Source organism: Pristis pectinata, chromosome 4 (assembly GCF_009764475.1).
Source record: "Pristis pectinata isolate sPriPec2 chromosome 4, sPriPec2.1.pri, whole genome shotgun sequence".
Taxonomy (NCBI): domain Eukaryota; kingdom Metazoa; phylum Chordata; class Chondrichthyes; order Rhinopristiformes; family Pristidae; genus Pristis; species Pristis pectinata.
Genome location: NC_067408.1, coordinates 46,763,745 through 46,783,405, shown reverse-complemented (window position 1 = coordinate 46,783,405; position 19,661 = coordinate 46,763,745). Strand labels below are relative to the sequence as shown.

Genomic DNA, 19,661 nt, shown 5'->3' with positions numbered 1-19,661 from the left:
ACATTCTCAATTCTCGACCACTCCATCCAACCCCATTTACTGTTTATTTTTGTGCTATGCACGAGTGTATAATTCATTTTGTTTCTCAATGGAGGTTTGTTGTCTGTGCTTACACTAGGCTGGTAGATGATGCAACACATTATAGTGAGAAAGGAAACAGAAGTGGAGTACCAGACCAAGCCAGACATCTCCCTGTTGTTGTACTAATAAATATATTGGGTTAGATTTTCTACTCTTAAGTAAAAGCAGAATTATTAGTGGCAAGTAGCCATTGGGAAGAGATGCTATGTATAGGAAATGTATCCCCATATCTACTTGGGTGAAAGCTTTTATGATGATGATACCTGTGTTCTTGAAACTGGATTGGCATTTCAGGTGAAAGCTTGTTCTTCAGGCTTTGGCTAATCTCAAAGCTGCATTACATTATTCCTGTACCTTCACAGTAGGTATCACTTCACGGTAGATAGATGTGCATGTGTTGGGGAGTGATTATTCAGCAAGAGAAATGTGGAGTTTCCAGAGCAGAGAGCTCTGTATGTGCCTCATCTTAGCTCAGGTGCTCTCTCCTCTGGAAACACCTGGAATGCGTGAGCAAGGAATTGCAAGATCAAGGGAGCATTCCCCAGCATTAATCTCTTGGAGCCTGACTTTCATCCCATTGACGTCACTGAGATGAGAACTGGATGGGTTCTATTTTAGTTTAACGATCTGTTCATCAGTGCCTACATGGTGGTAATTTTTACCGCAAGTATGTTCAAAGTGGGCACATGCAAGAGAGGATGCAGGGGAACAGCTGTTTGAAATAATTCAATAGGTTAGCAAAGGCTTGGTGTTGTCACTCTCCATGTGCTTCATAGGTCTGACTACATGATATTCAACTGTGCTGGCAGAATTCTTATAGGAGCTTTATGCCTGGTAAGATGTATCACTTTTCCACTTTTGTGTAAGTGATACCAAGGATCTGCTGTTCTAGATATTCAAAAAGCTGAGCAGTTTATTTTCTGCATCTAATCGGGCTGAATTTGGGACTAATAACACAAGATGAACTGGGCCTGCCAAGTATTTCATATTAAGCCACCCCTCTGTCTTTAAGGGTATAAAGATGATCGACCACAAGTTAAAATACTGAGCTACCCCCAGTATTGCCGTTATCGGGCCATTCGAAAGAGAATTCAGAAGGCATCAGCTGGGTGCGTCGATGAAGCACAGCTGCTGGCCCTCGGAGGGATCCTTTTAGTGAATCAGAACACCAAGATTCTTTATTGTCGAGAAACGTTCGAACACCCGACACTGGGGAATAACAAGTCCATTTGTGATGAGTTTGGTGAGTGCTGGAAGTTCATTATCTTATTCCTGTATGAATATGCTTTCTGGGTTTATTTAACTGATAGCTTTTATTCCATGATGGGGATTGAACTACTCTGCCCAGTCATAGAACTGTTCCTGTTGAGATGCCCTCAAATGGAATAGTTCCACCAGTTTTGAGCAGGGTTTCTAAGAATTAAGAGGGAGGAGGAAATACTAAAAGAAGCATTTGATCAAGACTGCACCACACTATGCAATTGATCATTCTCCTCTCTAGCTGTTCAATTCTCATCCAGAGCACTGCCTGCTCAGAACACACAAATGTCTCGTGTGAAACTGTTGCTAAGGTACAACCAATAGGTAATTTGTGTCAGTGCATGTTTCTGTCAGATGTGTGCAACAATTATGGCCTTTGCAAATTTGGTGGACATGCCATACATCTAACATTGCTTCTAGCAAGCCTGGGCATGATGGGCCGAATGGCTTTTTCTGTATTGACCTTGCAAGAAAGTGCTCAATGGTATGAATAAAGGGAGATCTTAATGTAGAACATAGAACATTACAGCACAGGAACAGGCCTTTTGGCCTACAATGTCTATGCCGACCATGATGCCGATTTAAACTATTTGCATCTGCCTGCACATGGTCCATATCCCTCCATCTCCTGTCTGTTCATGTGTCTGTCTAAATGCCTCTTAAACGTTGCTACCATATCAGCTTCCACCGCTCCTCTGACAATGTGTTCCAAGCACCTACTGCCATCTGCTTTTTAAAAAAAATTGCCTCGTAAATCTTTAATCTGCCCCTCCCCTCACCTTAAAGATATGCCCTCTAGTATTTGATATTTCCACCCTGGGAAAAAGACTCTGACCGTCTACCCCATCTGTGCCTCTTATTATTTTATATACTTTTATCAGGTCTCTCCTCTGCCTCCAGTGCTCCAGAAAAAGCCATCCGAGTTTGTCCAACCTCTGACAGCTATGCTCTCAATCCAGGCAGCATCCTGGTGAACCTCTTCTGCAGCCTCTCCAGAGCCTCCACATCCTTACTGTAATGCAGCAACCAGAAATGCACACAGTACTCCAAATGTACAGCCGCACCAAGTCTTCCTGACTTTTATAGTCAGAGCCCTAACTGATGAAGACAAGAATGCCGTACACCTTTACCACCCTATCTACTTGTGTTGCCACTTTCAGGGAGCTATGGACTTGGATCCCAAGATCCCTCTGTACATCAATGCTCCTAAGGGTCCTGCCACTTACTGTACATTTTCATTTTGCATTTGACTTCCCAAAGTGCAACACTTTACAATTATCTGGATTTAACTCCATCTGCCATTTCTTTGCCGACGTTTCCAACTGGTCTATGTCCTACTGAATCTTTTGACAACCTTCCTCACTATCCACAACTCCTGCCAATTTTTGAGTTGTCTGCAAACTTACTGATCAGTCCATCTTGCATTTTAGTCCAAATCATCACAAACAATAGAGGTCCCAGCACGGTTCCTTGCAGAACACTTTTGATTACACACCAGCCCAAAAGACTGGTTACGTGCGTTTTTTGCGGTTTATTGTGTCGCATCCACATGATGTTATTCCGATAACGAGATCGGGTCCCGCCCTCACTATAAGGGAACTTTGGCTGCCGGATGGCATGGCGGTCACAGGGGTCCAGAATGTTTTAGACCAGGATTGTTCAAGCACCAAGCGAACGTGAGCTATTGAACATAAGACCACCCTCGCAACACCCTCTCTGCCCTGGCTTAGAGGCGCGGGGGGCGTGGTGCGCTAGGCCTTTATTGTTCACAAGTACAGGTTCACAAGTACAACATTGCACATTGCAGTAGTCATTGCATACAAGTATACAATGATTAAAGTCATTAAGTGTCAGAGTCTTTGTTCGATCTTCGGAACCGCTCTGGCACTCCCGGAATCGGTATTCAGGGTGAATCTCGTCAGTCCCTTATGTTGACGGCATCGCCTCCGACACAGTCATCGGATCTTCAGCTCATCACCCGTCATCGCAGTCTTGGAAGTAGATATCTGCCGTGTGTCCGATGGCTTCAGCTGTTTCACCATCGCGCACAACAGGTCTCTTCCATCGGTCAGCTCGTCATGTGCTCCTATTCTTCCAGGTTGCCGCACCAACCTGAAATACTAAGAACACATCAGTTAGCAATGTCGGATCCACCTCAAAGATCTCTTATGGAGGAGGACTTTCATCAGTGCGGGCTGAGCACTGGTACCAGTGCAACTATGCTTTTAGCAAAGGCCATCGTTGCTCCGGCCGACGAGGCAGTTCTTTCCCCGGTTATCTGCCCATCCAGGAGTGGCCAAAATAGACTACAGTCAGGATTTACCATAAAAACGAACCAGGCTGATTTACGTACACCAAATTCCACCTCAGACAATTACACCCACGCAAAAGCCCTTTGATAGGTTGTTTTTTGTAAGGAGGGTGAGGCCAACACCGCCTCTGAAGGGTTTGTGGGAAGTCGCTTTGGCCACCAGTCATGGTGTTTCCGGAGGGACCAGCGGGGAGGCGCGACTCGCTGTGCTGCAGAGACCCTATAAGAACAGCACAACTACTGTGTAACCAGACTCGAACTCAAGTGGTCCTGGCAGTGGGAACCAGGGTTTAAGCCATGAGAGCCATGTGTACTCCCTCAGGAGGAATCTCTAGACTCAACTCACCTCAGGAGCCACATGTGCTTCCCTTAAGAGTCATAGTTACTCCCGCCAAACAGAATAACACCCCTCTACCACTACACTCTGTCTTCTACGGCCAAGCCAATTTTGAATCCAATCTAACAAGTCTCCATGGATTCCATGTGCCTTACTCTACTGGATCAGCCTACCATGAGGAACCTCGTGACAGCTTTACTAAAGTCCGAGTATATAACGTCCACTGCCTAACCATCATCAATCACCTTCCTCACCTCCTCAAAAAAAAAGGCTCAGTTGAGACATGACCTCCCTCTTTATGATTATCCATGTCATGATTGTTCTCCTGATCTCTTTGTATTACGTATAAACATTGATATATTAATCTGCATTAATTTGAAAACTAATAAAAAGATTGAAAAAGAAAAGAGACATGACCTCCCCTACACAAAGCCATGTTGACTGTCCTTAAGTCCATGCTTTTCCAGATGCAAGTAGATCCTATCCCTAAGAATCTTCTCCAATAACTTCCCTACTGCTGATTTGTAAGGCTCACTGGCCTATAATTTCCTGGTTTGACTCCGTTGCTCTTCTTAAACAAAGGAACAACATTGACTACTCTCCAGTCCTCTGGGACCTCGCCTACGGTCAAAAAGGATGCAAAGATCTTTGTCAAAGCCCCAGCAATCTCCTCTCTTGCCTCTCTCAGTAACCTGGGATATATACCATCAGGCCCTGGGGATGTATCCACCTTAATGTTTTTCAAGAGCCCCAACACCACCACCTTCTTGATATCAACATGCCCAAGAATATCAGCGTACCCCTCCCTAACCTCACAATCCTTCACGTCCTTCTCCTTGGTGAATACCAATACAAAGTACTCATTTAGTACCTCATCCACTTCCTTTGGTTCCAGGATTAAATTCCTTCCCTTGTCCTTGACTGATCCTAGTTACACTCATGTTTTCAATGTATGTATCAAATGCCTTGGGATTTTCTTTAATCCTACTCTCCAAGGACATTTCATGGCCCCTTTTAGCCCTTCCAATTCCCTGTTCAAGTTCTCTCCTGCTTCCTTTAAATTAGCAACATCTCTCATCATCCATCGTTCTGAACCTTGCCATCCTTGTCCTTCCTCCTTACTGGAACATGTTGGTCCTGAATTCTGACCAGCTGTCCTCTAAACCTCACACACATGTTGTATGTGGATTTGCCCAATAACAGCTGCTCCCAATCTACTCTCCCCAGCTCCTGCCTAATACCATTATAATTAGCCTTACCCCAGTTTAGCACCTTCCCCCAAGATCCAGTCTTATCCTTGTCCATAACAATTTGAAAACTTATGGAGTTATGATCACTGTTCCCAAAATGCTCTCCCACTGAAATTCTGATCACATGGCCAGACTCATTTCCCCATTACAAGGTCGAGTATGGCTGATTCCCTGGTTGGATTATCTACATACTGTGTCAAGAAACCGTCCTGTGCAGATGAGAGTGGGGGCTATAGGAAGGATAAGCAACCAAACCGTGGCACTGTGGTTCAGGGAGCCATTCAAGAGTGGGGAGAGAAGAGAAACGTAGTTGTGATTGGGGATCGTATAGTCAGGGGAATAGGCACAATTCTCTGTCGAAAGGATTGAGAGATCCGAAGGCTGTGTTGCCTGCCTGGTGCCCGGGTTTGGGACATTTCATCTGACCTGCAGAGGAATTTGGAACGTGAGGAGAAAGATCCAGTTGTCATCGTCCATTTGGGTACCAACAACGTAGCTAGAACAAGGAAAGAGGTTCTGCTGAGAGAACTTGAGCAGGCAGGAACTAAATTTAAAAAGCAGAACCAAAAAGGTGGCAATCTCTGGATTGCTACCTGAGCCATGTGCAAATTGGCACAGGGTCAATAAGATCAGATGGTTAAATGTGTGGCTCAAAGATTGGTGTGGGAGAAGTGAGTTTGAATTCATGGGATATTGGCACCAGTATTGGGGAAGGAGGGAGCTGTTCCGATGGGACGGGCTCCGCCTGAACTGGGACCAGGGTCCTGGCGAATCACATAATTAGGACTGTAGGTAGGGCTTTAAACTAAATAGTAGGGGGGTGGGCTCAACTGATTGGAAAAGTGTGGATGAAGTAAAAGGGAAGGAGTGTGCAGGAGAGGTTACTGAAGTCTCCAGAATAAAGGATAAGACAAAGTTTAGAAAGAGATAAGAATTTAACTTCAGGCAACATGGAGACAAATTTAAGAATAAGGGTGGTGAATACAGGACTAAAGGTGTTATATTTGAATGCATGCAATGCAAAATAAGGTAGATGAGCTCATAGCACAGTTAGAAATTGGTAGGTATGATGTTGTGAGCATCACAGTCGTGATTGAAAGAAGGTCAGAGCTGGGAGCTAAGCATCCAAGGATACACATCCTATCGAAAAGACAGGCAGGTGGGCAGAGGGGGTGGGGTGGCTCTGTTGGTAAAAAATGAAATCAAATCCTTAGCAAGAAGTGACATAGTATCAGAAGATGTAGAATCCTTGTGGGTAGAGTTAAACTGCAAGGGTAAAAATACCCTGATGGAAATTATATACAGGTTTCCAAATAGTAGTCAGGATCTGGGGTACAATTACAACAGGAGATAGAAAAGGCATGTAAAAAGGGCAATGTTACAGTGGTCATGGGGGATTTCAATGTGCAGGTTGATTGGGAAAATCAGGTTGGTACTGGATCCCAAGAGAAGGAATTTGTAGAATGTCTATGACATGGCTTTTTAGAGCAGCTTGTGGTCAAGCCCACTAGGGAAAAGGTAATTCTGGATTTGGTGTTGTGCAATGAACCAGATTTGATTAGGGAGGTTAAGGAACCCTTAGGAGGCAGTGATCATAAGTCACCCTGCAGTTTGAGAGGGAAAAACTAAAATCAGATGTCTCGGTATAACAGTTGAGTAAAGGTAACTACAGAGGCATGAGAGAAGAGCTGGCCAAAGCTGATTGGAAGGGGACCCTAGCAGGGATAACGGTAGAGCAGCGATGGCAGGAGTTTTTGGGAGTAATTCAGAAAATGCAGGATGATTTCATCCCAAAGAAGAAGCAGCATTCTAAAGGGAGGATGAGGCAACAGTGGCTGACAAGGGAAGTCAAAGACAGCATAAAAGCAAAAGAGAGGGCATACATTATTGCAAAAATTAGTGGGAGGCTAGAGGATTGGAAAGCTTTTAAAATCCAACAGAAGACAACTAAAAGAGCAATAAGGGGAAAAAAGAACTATGAAGGTAAGCTAGCCAATAATATAAAGAGGATACCATAAGTTTTTTCAGATGTATAAGGAGTAAAAGAGAGGCAAGAGTGGACATCAGACCACTGGAAAATGGTGCTGAAGAAGTAGTAATGGGAAACGAGGAAATGGTGAATGAACCGAATAAGTATTTTGTGTCAGTCTTCGCTGTGGAAGACACCAGCAACATGCCAGAAGTTCAAGACAGCTAGGGGCAGAAGTGAGTGTTGTTGCTATTACTATGGAGCAGGTGCTTGGGAAACAGAAAGGTCTGAATATAACTAAGTCACCTGCACTGGATGGACTACACCCCAGGGATCTGAAAGAGGTACCTGAAGAGATTATGGAGGCATCAGTAGTGATCTTTCAAGAATCACCTGAGTCAGGAATGGTTCCGAAGGACTGGAAAATCATAAATGTCACTCCACTCTTTATGAAGGGAGGGAGTCAAAAGACAGGAAATTATAGGCCAGTTAGGCTGACTTCAGTGGTTGGTAAGATGTTCGAGTCCAATATTAAGGATGAGGTTTCAGGATTCTTGGAAGCACATGATAAAATAGGCCAAAGTCAGCATGGTTTCCTTAAGGGAAGATCTTGCCTGACAAATCTGTTGGAATTCTTTGAGGAAGTAACAGGCAGGATAGACAAAGGAGAATCGGTGGATGTTGTTTACCTGGATTTTCAGAAGGCCTTTGACAAGGTAGTGCATATGGGGCTGCTAAACAAGACAGGAGCCCATGGTATTACAGAAAAGGTACTAGCATGGAGAGAAGATTGGCTGACTGGCAGAAGGCAAAGAGTGGGAATAAAGGGGGCCCTTTCTGATTGGCTGCTGGTGACTAGTGGTGTCCGCAGGAGTCGGTGTTGGGTCTGCTATTTTTCATGTTTTATGTTAATGATCTGGATGACGGAATTGATGGCTTCGTGGCCAAGTTCGCGGATGATAAAAAGATAGGTGGAGGGGCAGGTAATGTTGAGGAAGCAGGGAGTCTGCAGAAGGACTTGGACAGGTTGGAAGAATAAGCAAAGAAGTGGCAGATGGAATACAGTGTAGGGAAGTGTACGGTCATGCACTTTGGTAGAAGGAATAAAGGCATAGATTATTTTCTAAATGGGGCGCGAATTCAGAAATCGGAGCTGCAAAGGGATTTGGGAGTCTGAGTGCAGGATTCACTGAAGGTTAACTTGCAGGTTGAGTCGGCAGTAAGGAAGGCAAATGCAATGTTAGCATTTATTTTGAGAGGACTAGAATATAAAAGCAAGGACGTAACGCTGAGGCTTTATAAGGCGCTTGTCAGACCACATTTGGGGTATTGTGAGCAGTTGTGGGCCCCACATCTAAGGAAGGATGTGCTGGTGTTGGAGAGGGTCCAGAGGAGGTTTACGAGAAAGATCCCAGGAATGAAAGGGTTAACGTGTGAGCAGTGTTTGATGGCTCTGGCTGTATTTGCTGGAGTTTAGAAAGAAGAGGGGGATTCTCATTGAAACCTACCAAATCTTGAAAGACATGGATAGAGTGTATGTGGAGAGGATGTTTCCAGTAGTGGGAGAGTCTAGCACCAGAGGACACAGCTTAGAAAAGAAGGACATCTCTTTAGAACAGAGATGAGGAGGAATTTCTTTATCCAGAGGGTGGTGAATCTGTGGAATACATTGCCACAGACGGCTGTGGAGGCCACGTCATTGGGTATATTTAATACGGAGGTTGATAGGTTCTTGATTAGTAAGGGTGTCAAAGGTAACAGGGAGAAGGCAGGAGTATGGGTTGAGAAGGAAAAATAAATTGGCCATGATCGAATGGTGGAGCAGACTCAAAGGGCCGAATAGCCTAATTCTGCTGCTATGTCTTATGGTACTGGATACACCTAACTAATTGTGCCCCATTGATGCCTCCTGACTCTAAAGGAGCCCCAGTCAGTATTGAGGGAATTAAAGTCACCCACTAAAACTACCCTGTTGCTTTCAGATCTTTCCTTCATACTCTTAAAAGCAAAGATCTGTTCCTCTCTCCTGCTGGCTATTGGGAGGCCTTTAGTTATAACCCTATCATAGTGATTCCACCTTTCTCATTCCTGAGCTCTGCCCATATTGCCTCACTGGATGAGCCCTCCGGGATGCCCTCTCTAAGTGCCACGGTAACGTTCTCCCTGATCAGTAGTGCAACTCCCCCATGTCTTTTACATTGCTCTTTCACATCTGAAACATCTGAATCCCGGGCCACTGAGCTGCCAGCCCTGCCCTTCTCTCAGCCAAGTCTCTGTAATAGCTACAACAACCATGGTCCTAAGGTCATTTGTCTTGCCTGTAATACTCGCTGCACTGAAATAAATACACTTCAGCCCCTCAGCCCCACTGTGTTTATTAACCTGGCCCTGCCTTTCATTTCAGATTTGCTTGACCTAACCTCTGCCTTCTCAATTCCTCTGCTTGCTGACCTACTGCTTTGCTTCCCACTCCCCGTCATGCTAATTTAAACCCTCCTGAGTAGCACTAGCAAACCTCCCTGTGAGGAAATTGGTGTTCCTACAGTTTATGTGCAGCCCGTCCTTCTTGTACAAGTCTCACCTGCCCTGTGGTGGAGCCCTGGAAGAAATCTTAACTCTTAAAAATAACATTTGTAATGTAAACTTTAAGGAGTAGTGTTTTCTTGGAACTTCTTGTTAATCCATAGCAAATTCAATGGAAGAGTCAAAGAAACCCTTCAGAGCTTTTTGAGTTTTTACTATTCTTTCATTGAGCTGGATAAAGGCTTTGGAAATCTTTCCCTACCTTATTAAACTAAACCCCAATGTAACAGTGGAAAAAGCCATTGTGTAACCGTAGGTCTGTATTTAAGTAACCTATTCTGTGTGTCCTGTTCAGCACCTCGTGTTTTGACACGTACTTCAGCCGGGAGGGTGGTTCGGACGAGGCTGCAAATTACTGCACGACCACAGTCACTCACTTTGCTGCATTATCAGCTGACAGGAGGTAAGGTTATCATCTTGGTCAGGTTGGCAGTTTGCCATTTCTTTCTCTCTTGCGAAAGATGCTTTATTTGCACTTGAGATTTTGCCTAGTAATTCAAAATAGAAAGTGATGAATTAATAAAAAAAAATGTCCAGCATACCCAAGATACTTTTAAATGATAATGGAAGATGACCTTAACCCACTGATCTCGTACTGTGACCCAGGGACCATGTATGATGTATTTCCCTTTCAACGATGGCTCTCGGCAGAAGTATGGCCGTTGTATGGACACTGAAAGCACTGTGCAATATAATTCGATCCAGAAATCTGTGCTGCTTACTTTCCTTCTATTGCTCTCCATGGAGGGTAAGCAAAAGGATCTATTGAGAATTGAAATAAATATGGAATGACCATAACTTCTGCATAGCACCTCTAGTATATCAAAATATACATGGCACTTCACAAGAGCAATTGTAGAACAAAATTTGCTTCATGAGATGTCAGGGCAAATGGTAGATTTTTAGGAATGTCTTAAGGGGGGGTGAAAGAGATGTTTAAGGGGAGTTCCAGAGTGTGGGGACTGAGCAGCTAAAAACACGGTTGTCAATTATGGAACAAAGAAAATTGAGGTGGAATAAGAGACCAGAATTAGAGAGCTTGAGATCTTAGAAGTTATAGGACTGGAGTAGCAAACTGAGATGAGGAGTACTGAGAAACTAGATGACAGTCCAAGAAGTTAGCTAGAATTATTATTGTTCTCATAATTTCCCTTGGCCAGTTGCTGTAGGGAGGTTCTTGGTCTACACCTGGCAATCTCTCTAGGATGGTTTGAAATCAGGAGTTCATCATGGGTGCAGATTTGAATCCTAGGACTCATTCGTCATGTTGTGTGCTTGTTCAGTCTGTAGACTGAATTATCAACAACAACCACTGAACGACGTGCTCCTTGACAAGGTGAGATCGTAGATCCATCTAGTTCCTGCAATTCCTCCAGCCAGAATGTATCTTAATTAGCAGTGAGAATGGAACAGTAGTTGCATCTTTGAATCTGTTTGTAGTTAATCATTGAATTGTTACAGCACAGAGGAGGCCATTTGGTGCATCAAGCCCATGTGTTTCTTCTCGCACTTGTATATTGCAATACTCATTTCATGGGTACCTCAGTGGTGTCACTGCAGGCAGCACTCCATTATAGGAAGCATCATTATGGATATGACTGGCTATGCTGGGTAGATCAGGAACCTCGGGGAAGGAAGCACACGGATTCCCGTCAGCTTGTCTTAAGGGACACCATTCTACTTGAACCTCTGAGCAATGTAGTTGTAGTTTTGGGTTTTTCAAAATGGTCATCACAGAGATGTGTGACATGTAGTGAGAAGAACCTCAGACACTCTGTCTCATGACTAGACTGCTCTCCACATAGGAGGTTAAAGTCACACTACCTCTCAACTTCCTCAGTACAGGATCTTTCCAAACTATCACACCAGATCTCTGCAATGTCTTCTTACTTGCTGCTTGATGCTACATCAGAGAGGTTATCTAGGCATTGTATATCTGGAGAGATGACTTAATCTATTTTGATTTCTTTGAGGAACAGATGACATCTAGGGCACTGGGATTTGCCTGCATTGCAAACAGAATTGCATTGGAATAATTAAATCTATATGCAACTAAAGATTCTTCCCCAATGACTGAACTTTTTTAATGAGCAAGAAGGGTTTCCAACCCCTCAAGGTGTAGGTCATTTTGGATGATAAGAACCGTTTCCTTGTGGTGAATGCCATGTTTTCAGGAAGTGCATAAAATTTGTTCATCCTGAGGGAGTCTGCACTGCCACGCACTGTCAGCAGCCTGTGCTTACAAGTGGGTGATTTTGGAAAATAAGTGGTACCTTCTATTTCCTTGGCTCTTCACACCAGTGCACTCTCTAACCACTGTACCTGGGCACAGACACAATGAGAGCCGAGCATGTACAAAGATTCTAGTGAAAAATCCTGAGTGTGAGGTGCAACAAAGGTATTGATAGACTTTCAATAGCACATTAGCTGCATCAGGAGAGGAATTAGGTGATGACAGAGGTTGAAGAATAGAAGATAAAGTTCTGAAAAATAAACTAGAAAATATTTCCCTGCCGGCCTTTCTTGCCTGTTTAATCCACATTTCTCAACAGTCTCTTGAGATTTCATTGGTTTGTCAGTTATTGTATCGCCGTCCTCTCCTTCATCCATGTGGTTGTACTGAAAATAAACAGCAGGCACATCTAGGTACTTACCAAGAGGAATGTGAGTAATATTGAAAAAAATGTCATCCTGATGCCAGTTGCTCTGGCACAGTTTCCACACAGCACTTTGCTCAAAACCACTGGGTTAAAGTCCTTAAAATTTTATCTCTGTCCTGTTTTGCACAAATTCCTGTTGTTCATTTGTTTTTTTTGTATCTTTTATTTTACCCTTTGAAAGCTTAGCGAATACCCAGTATCATCATAATTGCACTAGTGTACGCTAACTGTATTTAACTGGATCTTTTTTTTGTTTGGTTGGTTTTTTTTATTTTTGTTCGGATAAATCAACCTGGGGTCTGATCACAGAGTAAACAGGAGTGTCCTTTGGTTTAAACATAGTGGAAGGATTTTCTTTGTTTGGAGATGCTCGTAATTAAAAAAAACCTACTGATTCAATTTTACTGCAGATAACCAATTAGAGTGTAATATTCCTGATGGAAGACTGAAATTGTGTTCAAGATTCTAGATAAGGTCAGAAGAAGTAGAGTGAGCAGAACCATCTTCGTAGACCAGCTAGCCAAAGGGCCTCTGTGCTATAAATTCTATCTTGTCTGGATCTACTAGAGTGGGCACAGTGCTGTAACAAGCACACTGACTTAAAAAAAAACCTAAAGAGCAACTGGGATATACCCAGTGAGCCCAACTATTTTCCTGTTAGTTTGGCCAGGCCTGCTGACATGTGTAACAGCCTCACTTTTAACAACCTATTACACAGACAAAGCAGCATAATGTGCTTCTAACTGTTACTCTAATTGCTCCCAGTAGGTCTTGCTCTGTCAGAGAGATTCCCTTTGTTTTACCCATCCCTTCCCCCACCTTCTCTCCTGAAAACGAACTTGTTTTTCTCTCTTTCCCCAGTTCTGTTGAAAGGTCCTGGACCTAAAAGATTAACTGTTTCACTTCCAGCAAATGCTGCCTGACCTGCCTAGTGTTTCCAGCATTTTCTGTTTTTATTTCAGGTTTCCAGCATCTGCACATCTGTTTGATTTTTGCGATTGGGAGGGGATGGAGAAGGAAAGAATTTTAATCATTAAGTGGAGAATTAAATATGTTACTTAAATTCTCCTTCCCACTCTATCCACTTTGTTTTTGGACCTTTCACGTTGTTCTAACGATTGGAGTGTTGAGGATCAGTGTCTCATCTTCTGTCTAGGAACTTTGTAATACTGAAGTCAACAGTTTCAGATAACTAACCTCTCCAGTCTGCTTCAGCTGCCTTACCAGCAGAGCTTTCTCAGCACTCTTTTATTGCAGATTTCCAGAATCAATATCTTACAGTTTCAGCACTTATTTTTTCTTTCCTCTGTCCTTCCACCTTTTGCCCCTCCATATGGACAGATTAGCTTCAGTCAGTAAGTCTTCACCATCTTCTCTCAGCTGATGACAACCTGTGTCATCATCCATTTTCTCTTGTTCTCCACCCATCACAAATATTCCCTCTGTTCTCTCCACTCCTCTTCTGCAACTTAAAACATGGCTGTTTTCTAACTTTTCCTAGTTCTGATGAAATGTCATGAACCTGAAAAGTTAATTCTGTTTTGGACACTGCCTGGCTTACTGAATATTTCTGGCACTTTGTTTTTATTTCACAGAAGAGAAAACTGGATACTTTGGCCTCCATGTAGCAGGGTTACCCAAGCCTGACAGCTGCCTGTCAGCCCTAAATCCAAACAGTTTCCAGTTACGCTGTTGACTTCCAACATGGATTATAGAAAGCAGAACTGAATATATGTACAAAAGCTGCAGGGAACGTTTAGCTTTGTGGTTGCCTTTGAGTGAAGTGATGAATTGAAAAACCTGAAGCCTGCAGTAAACAAGATTTCATTTCTGCAGATCTTTCTGCCTACCAATTGCTGTTTTTTTCCACCCCCCCCCCTCCCCCCGGTGCCTGGGGCTGGTATTTCCCTCCATATGATGACTTAAGAATATTACACAAGAATTGTATTGGCTAATGTGGGATTTTCTTCCTTCAAGTACGTTAAGGCAAATGTTCTTGTTTAATATAAGTCAATGATCACTCTGCTAAATTTTGGGTTTAGATCTGCTGACATCTGGCAACTGTGTCATCCACGTGAAATACTTTTTTTGGTGAAATCACAGCCAATTCTCATTGACTTTCCTCTGTGCAGTTCCATAATTGTTGTGTATGTGTTTTAGAACAACTTTGGATTTTGCTGTTGGACTTTTGCCCATTAAGCTGTTTAATGCTTTCATCCAGGGTTAGAGGACAGGTTGTCAGATAAGCTTTCTTTCCTCGTTTAGTCGTAACAACTACATAAAGAACAGATGACCTCACGGTAATAATGTTTGAATGTTAGTCCAGGTAATGGTACATGGAACCAAAATGACGTGGTGACCTGGGGGAGGGGTTGTGGGTGGGGGGAGGTGTGCTAAACTGCCTGTTTTACACTTGTTTGACACCTCTCCATGTTAGGCAGCTTATTGAGATGCTCTGAATCCTCATACAGTCAATATTTAAGTTCTAGAGAAGGGTGAGTGACATTTTACTCGCAGAACTCTGAACAACCATCTTGTGATGCCTTTAGTTAGCTGGGACCAGAGCAGTATTGTTTATTTCAGCGCCAAATGCACTTCCTGTGAAGTGAAGCACGATAATGGCAGTTTTTGCATTGTTGCCATCATTACCGGATAAATTCTGCCAATTTATGTGCTGGACAGAAATCAAATTGTGTCCTTTCCTGTGCACCACTCCTTTTGAAACATTGCAAGAGAAATTAGAGCATGTCGTCCTGCAAGTGACCATCAGTGGGCTCCACTAGCACGGTGTTAGAGTGTGACACCACTTAAATAGGTCCCATACTCCCCTTTTTATCTTACACCCCACCCCACCCCCCAATTACTCACCAACCTCACCCACCTATTTTATTCCTTCCCACCCCCAAAAAGCCTGAGCCGCCAAATGGCCCAGGCCTCAACCCCCTTCTACCACCCACTCCTGCACCTCCCTCGCCCCTATGCCCACCAATCTGATCACTGACTTGATTTGATGTGGCCATAGGTGCAAATTTTGAACATGAACCAACAATCTCAACCCCAAGCCTTTTACTGATTGCTGCGTGTCCCTGGTCACTTTGATAGTTGTCCGCCTGGCCAAAGATGACATGGCATTAAGCAGTTAATGCTACTGCTTCATGGCTCTGGGGACCCAGCTTCAATCTTGGCCTTGTGTGCTGTCTGTATGGAGTCTGCATGTTCTCTCAATGACCACAAGGGTTTCTCCCACGTTCCAAAGATGAGCTAGGAGGTTAATTGGTTACTGTAGACTACCCCTTTGGTGTTGTTAAGTGGCAAAAAGAATTAAAATAAAGGATTGTTGATGGGCATGTGATGGGAATTAAGTTGCAGGACTACATGAAAATAAGGAGGAGGGGAATGAGTTTACTCTTCTGGGGGGCCAGCATAGACCTGATGGGTTTATGGTCACATTTCCTGCTGCAAGTAAGAAAGACCTAACCCAAATGGGTCTACAATCACCTGCCCCCTCTCACTCCCCACCCCCATGTCACAAGTTTGCAACAGTGAACTCCTGATTGAAACAATTATTAGCCTGGCATGACAAGTACCATTGTGGCACATGAGAATTTCTAGCCATACATACAGTGAAATGATCAGATTTTGGTTCATCCATGCACTATAGGTAATGAAGTTTATCCACTTTATTATATGGACTGGACTCTGTTATTCCCTGTGAATTGGTGAATAAATCTTAGCCAATGAGTAGAGGTGCTTAAAATGACATTGTTGGAGACTGCAGTGATCAAACTGATAGAAAGGTTCCTGAGGCAGTAACCTGGCAACTTTTGCATGCAAAAGGCACTGAGATCTGAGTTATCTTAGTGTTTTAAGGGATAAAATTCACAGGGCGGCTGGGCTTAAGGGTATATTTTGGGTTTCAGATGGAGTGTCTAAACCAGGTGTCCTGGGACAAGAAAAGGCATTTTTGACACTCCAGTGAGCATTCACATTTATTGCCACTGCAAAGTGGGTTTTGGGAGTGTGGCGAGGTGGGAATAGATTTGGTTTGCCAATTTTGTTTAAAGGCCAATGCTGCAGTTAGGTTTTTGAGAGAAACACAGAATCTAATGGCATGGAATCAACATCCTGTTTGTGTTAGCTCCGAGAATGAACTGACCATTTAGTCCCACAAATCAATGTTTTCCACAAAACATGAAAATAGGCCACCTTCATGTATGTATCCAAATTTCCTTCTGAATTTCCTTCCTTCATCATGGATCATTATAGTTCTCTATGAAAGTATTGCTCCTTTTAGTCTTTAGCCAATTGAGTCTGTGAAATCTGGTTTATTTTACCCATGGACCAATTTTACCAAAGGAAATAACATAGATCTCTAGTTGCCTTTTCCAAACTTCTTGTAATTTCAAAAAAATTCTACTGTTTCTCCTTAATCTTTTGTTTCCCAAGAAATACAATCTAAGCTCCTCCAATCTCTGCACATAATTCCTTGGTACTACACTGACAAACCTGTACCCTTCCAGGACCTTCAGAATCTTCCTAAAGTGTGGTGCTGGCAATTGTGCATGGTATTCCTTCTGACACCTGGTCAGAGATTTCCAATGACTTTGTTTTTTGACTCAGTATCCATATAAATGGAGCCAAGGTCACATGCAATTCACTAACAGCTGCTTCATCACTTAAGATTTGTGAATCCTCACCCCAAGCTCCCTCTGCTCTTGCCCCGCCTCCTGAAAATGAACCATTTGGATTTTGATTCTACATTTCCCCCAGAGTGTATCATCACTCTTATCTACTGTCAGCAACCACCTGCCTGCCCTTTTCACCTTGGTGTGTCCCACTGCCATAAACCTCATCACAGGTTACATGGTTTTTATCTGCACTGTTCAGAACTGTACCAGCAATACTTATATTCAGGTCATCTAACTGTGATGGGAAAAACAATGTCTTTAATGCTAGAGGGATCCCATTCATACTTCCTTCCTTGCAGAATAAAATCCATCTAGTTTAATTTCTCACGCTTGCTGCCTCCTAAGGCAATTGTGCATTATTACCACTGTCCTTTTAATCATATGTGCTTCTCTTTTCTGTAATACAGTTCCTTGGACTTCTGAAGGTTGTAGGCTGAAGCCATTTGAAAGTCTGGGTACACCACCTGAATTGACACACTCTGCTACTTCATCTAAGGACAATCAGATTAGTCAGGCACACTTTGATTTAACAAATTTGTGATTGCTATCCCTTATTAATCCATTTTTCTCTAAGTATCAGTTAATGTTTTCCTTGACAATAGTTTCTAGTAGTTTCTCCACTTCCTGTATAAGATTAGAAAATGTTAGAAGTACTTAGCTGCCTGGCAGAATTTTAGAGGAGAAACAGAATTAATCATTTTAGGGCAGTAAATTTTCATTAGAAGGGATCTGAAAACATGAATTCTCTTTCCCTCTGCTTCTGCCTGACCTGCTGAGTGTTTCCAGCACTTTTTTATTATTATTTCAGATTTCCAGCATCTGCAATCTTTTGCTTTGGCTGGTGTAAGAATGGTTGACCTGTGGGTATCCAGCTTGTCCCTCCCCTTCTTAAAAAGAAATATACCATTTTCAGTCCTCTAGTCTACTTTATAACAGAAAGAGCATTTGAAAGATTGTGGGCAAAACTTCCAGCTCCACACTAACTTGCTTCAGCAACCTAGGATCTCCTTCTTCCGAGGGAGTCCCTTAGGATCGAGGCTGCCTTGCATCCATTCTGTTTTTGTGGGTTCTGAGGTAGCTAATGGGGGCCGTGTGGGAAAGGAAGACTCTTCTACAGCGAGCCATTGAAGAAATTCTATGGAATCCACAGTATTACTATGGCGATGCCAACTGTCCTTCAGACTTGGAACCTGAGCAATGGGTGGCACTCCTGCATGTTTAGTTTTCTAGGATACAAAGTATTCTGAAGTTCCTACATGGTATTGGACAGGCATAAAATGAGCCAAGTCAGCTAACTGTTACTTCAATGTATATAAGATTTGAGGCTGTTTAACAGTTTTCATGAGACTAAGACTCTAACCATTAAAGTAAATGCTTGTTCTGTCAAAACAACTATTCATTAAAAGTATTTGTAAAGTACCTACGTGATTCTGTGCTGATTATAACGTCAGTTTTAGCTGTTGCTTGCATGGTATCTATCACTGGTCTGAATACACTTGTACGCTGTTCTGCTGCCAATTCTGCTGCTCATAAGGCACATACCTAAATGGCTTTGGGAGAATGGAACTGTAGAGGCAATGCAGTTGGTAAAGACAGGAGATTGCAAGAAGAGAATTTCTCCCTGTCTTCAGGATAGCATTTAGTCTGAAACAGAAATGGGGATTTTTTTTTTTTGCTTAACCACTTCAAACCTACAGTTGAGTACTGTGATGGTAGCTCAGTGCAATCAAGGAACCTCGTAAGACATAAGAGCAGAATTGGGCCATTTGGCTCTTCAAGTCTGCTCCACCATTCAATCATGGCTGATTTTATTTTTCCCTCTCAACACCATTCTTTTGCCTTCTCCCTCTCCCTGTAACCTTTGATGCCCTAACTAATCAAGAACCTATCAACCTCCGCTTTAAGTATACCCAATAACTTGGCCTCCACAGCTGTCTGTGGCAATGTATTCCACAGATTCACCACCCTCTGGATAAAAAAAATTCCTCCTCATCTCTGTTCTAAAGAGATGTCCTTCTTTTCTGAGCTGTGGCCTCTGGTCCTAAACGCTCCCTCTACTGGAAACATCCTCTCCACATACTCTCTATCCATGTCTTTCAAGATTTGGTAGGTTTCAATGAGAATCCACCTCATCCTTCTAAACACCAGTGAGTACAGGCCCAGAGCCATCAAATGTTCCTCATGTGTTAACCCTTTCATTCCCATGATCATTCTCGTCAACCTTCTCTGGACCCTCTCCAATGCCAGCACATCCTTCCTTAGATACAGGGCCCAAAACTGCTCACAGAAATCCAAATGTGGTCTGACCAATGCCTTTATAAAGCCTCAGCATTACATCCTTGCTTTTATATTCTAGTCCTCTTGAAATGAACGCTAACATTGCATTTGTCTTCTTTACAACTGACTCAACCTGCAAGTTAACCTTTAGGGTACCCTGCACTTGGACTCCTAAGTCCCTTTGCACCTCTGATTTCTGAATTTAGAAAATAATCTACAACTTTATTCCTTCTACCAAGGTACAT

At 43.0% G+C, this 19,661-nt stretch overlaps 1 protein-coding gene and 1 long non-coding RNA gene across 2 annotated transcripts in view; one reads left to right on the top strand and one right to left on the bottom strand.

The window, feature by feature from the left end:
* Positions 1 to 19,661, top strand: part of LOC127569337 (AT-rich interactive domain-containing protein 5B-like) — a 93,432-nt gene that overhangs the window by 33,464 nt on the left and 40,307 nt on the right. The window contains exons 5-6 of the mRNA XM_052013882.1: positions 1,094 to 1,324; positions 10,087 to 10,194. Coding sequence (XP_051869842.1) covers positions 1,094 to 1,324; positions 10,087 to 10,194 — 339 coding nt within the window. The remainder of the gene's footprint in view (positions 1 to 1,093; positions 1,325 to 10,086; positions 10,195 to 19,661) is intronic.
* LOC127569339 (uncharacterized) overlaps positions 3,060 to 19,661 on the bottom strand; it is a 28,313-nt gene continuing 11,711 nt past the window's right edge. The window contains exons 2-3 of the long non-coding RNA XR_007956179.1: positions 10,169 to 10,279; positions 3,060 to 3,461 (exon numbers count right to left, since the gene is read on the bottom strand). This is a non-coding gene — a long non-coding RNA (uncharacterized LOC127569339). The remainder of the gene's footprint in view (positions 3,462 to 10,168; positions 10,280 to 19,661) is intronic.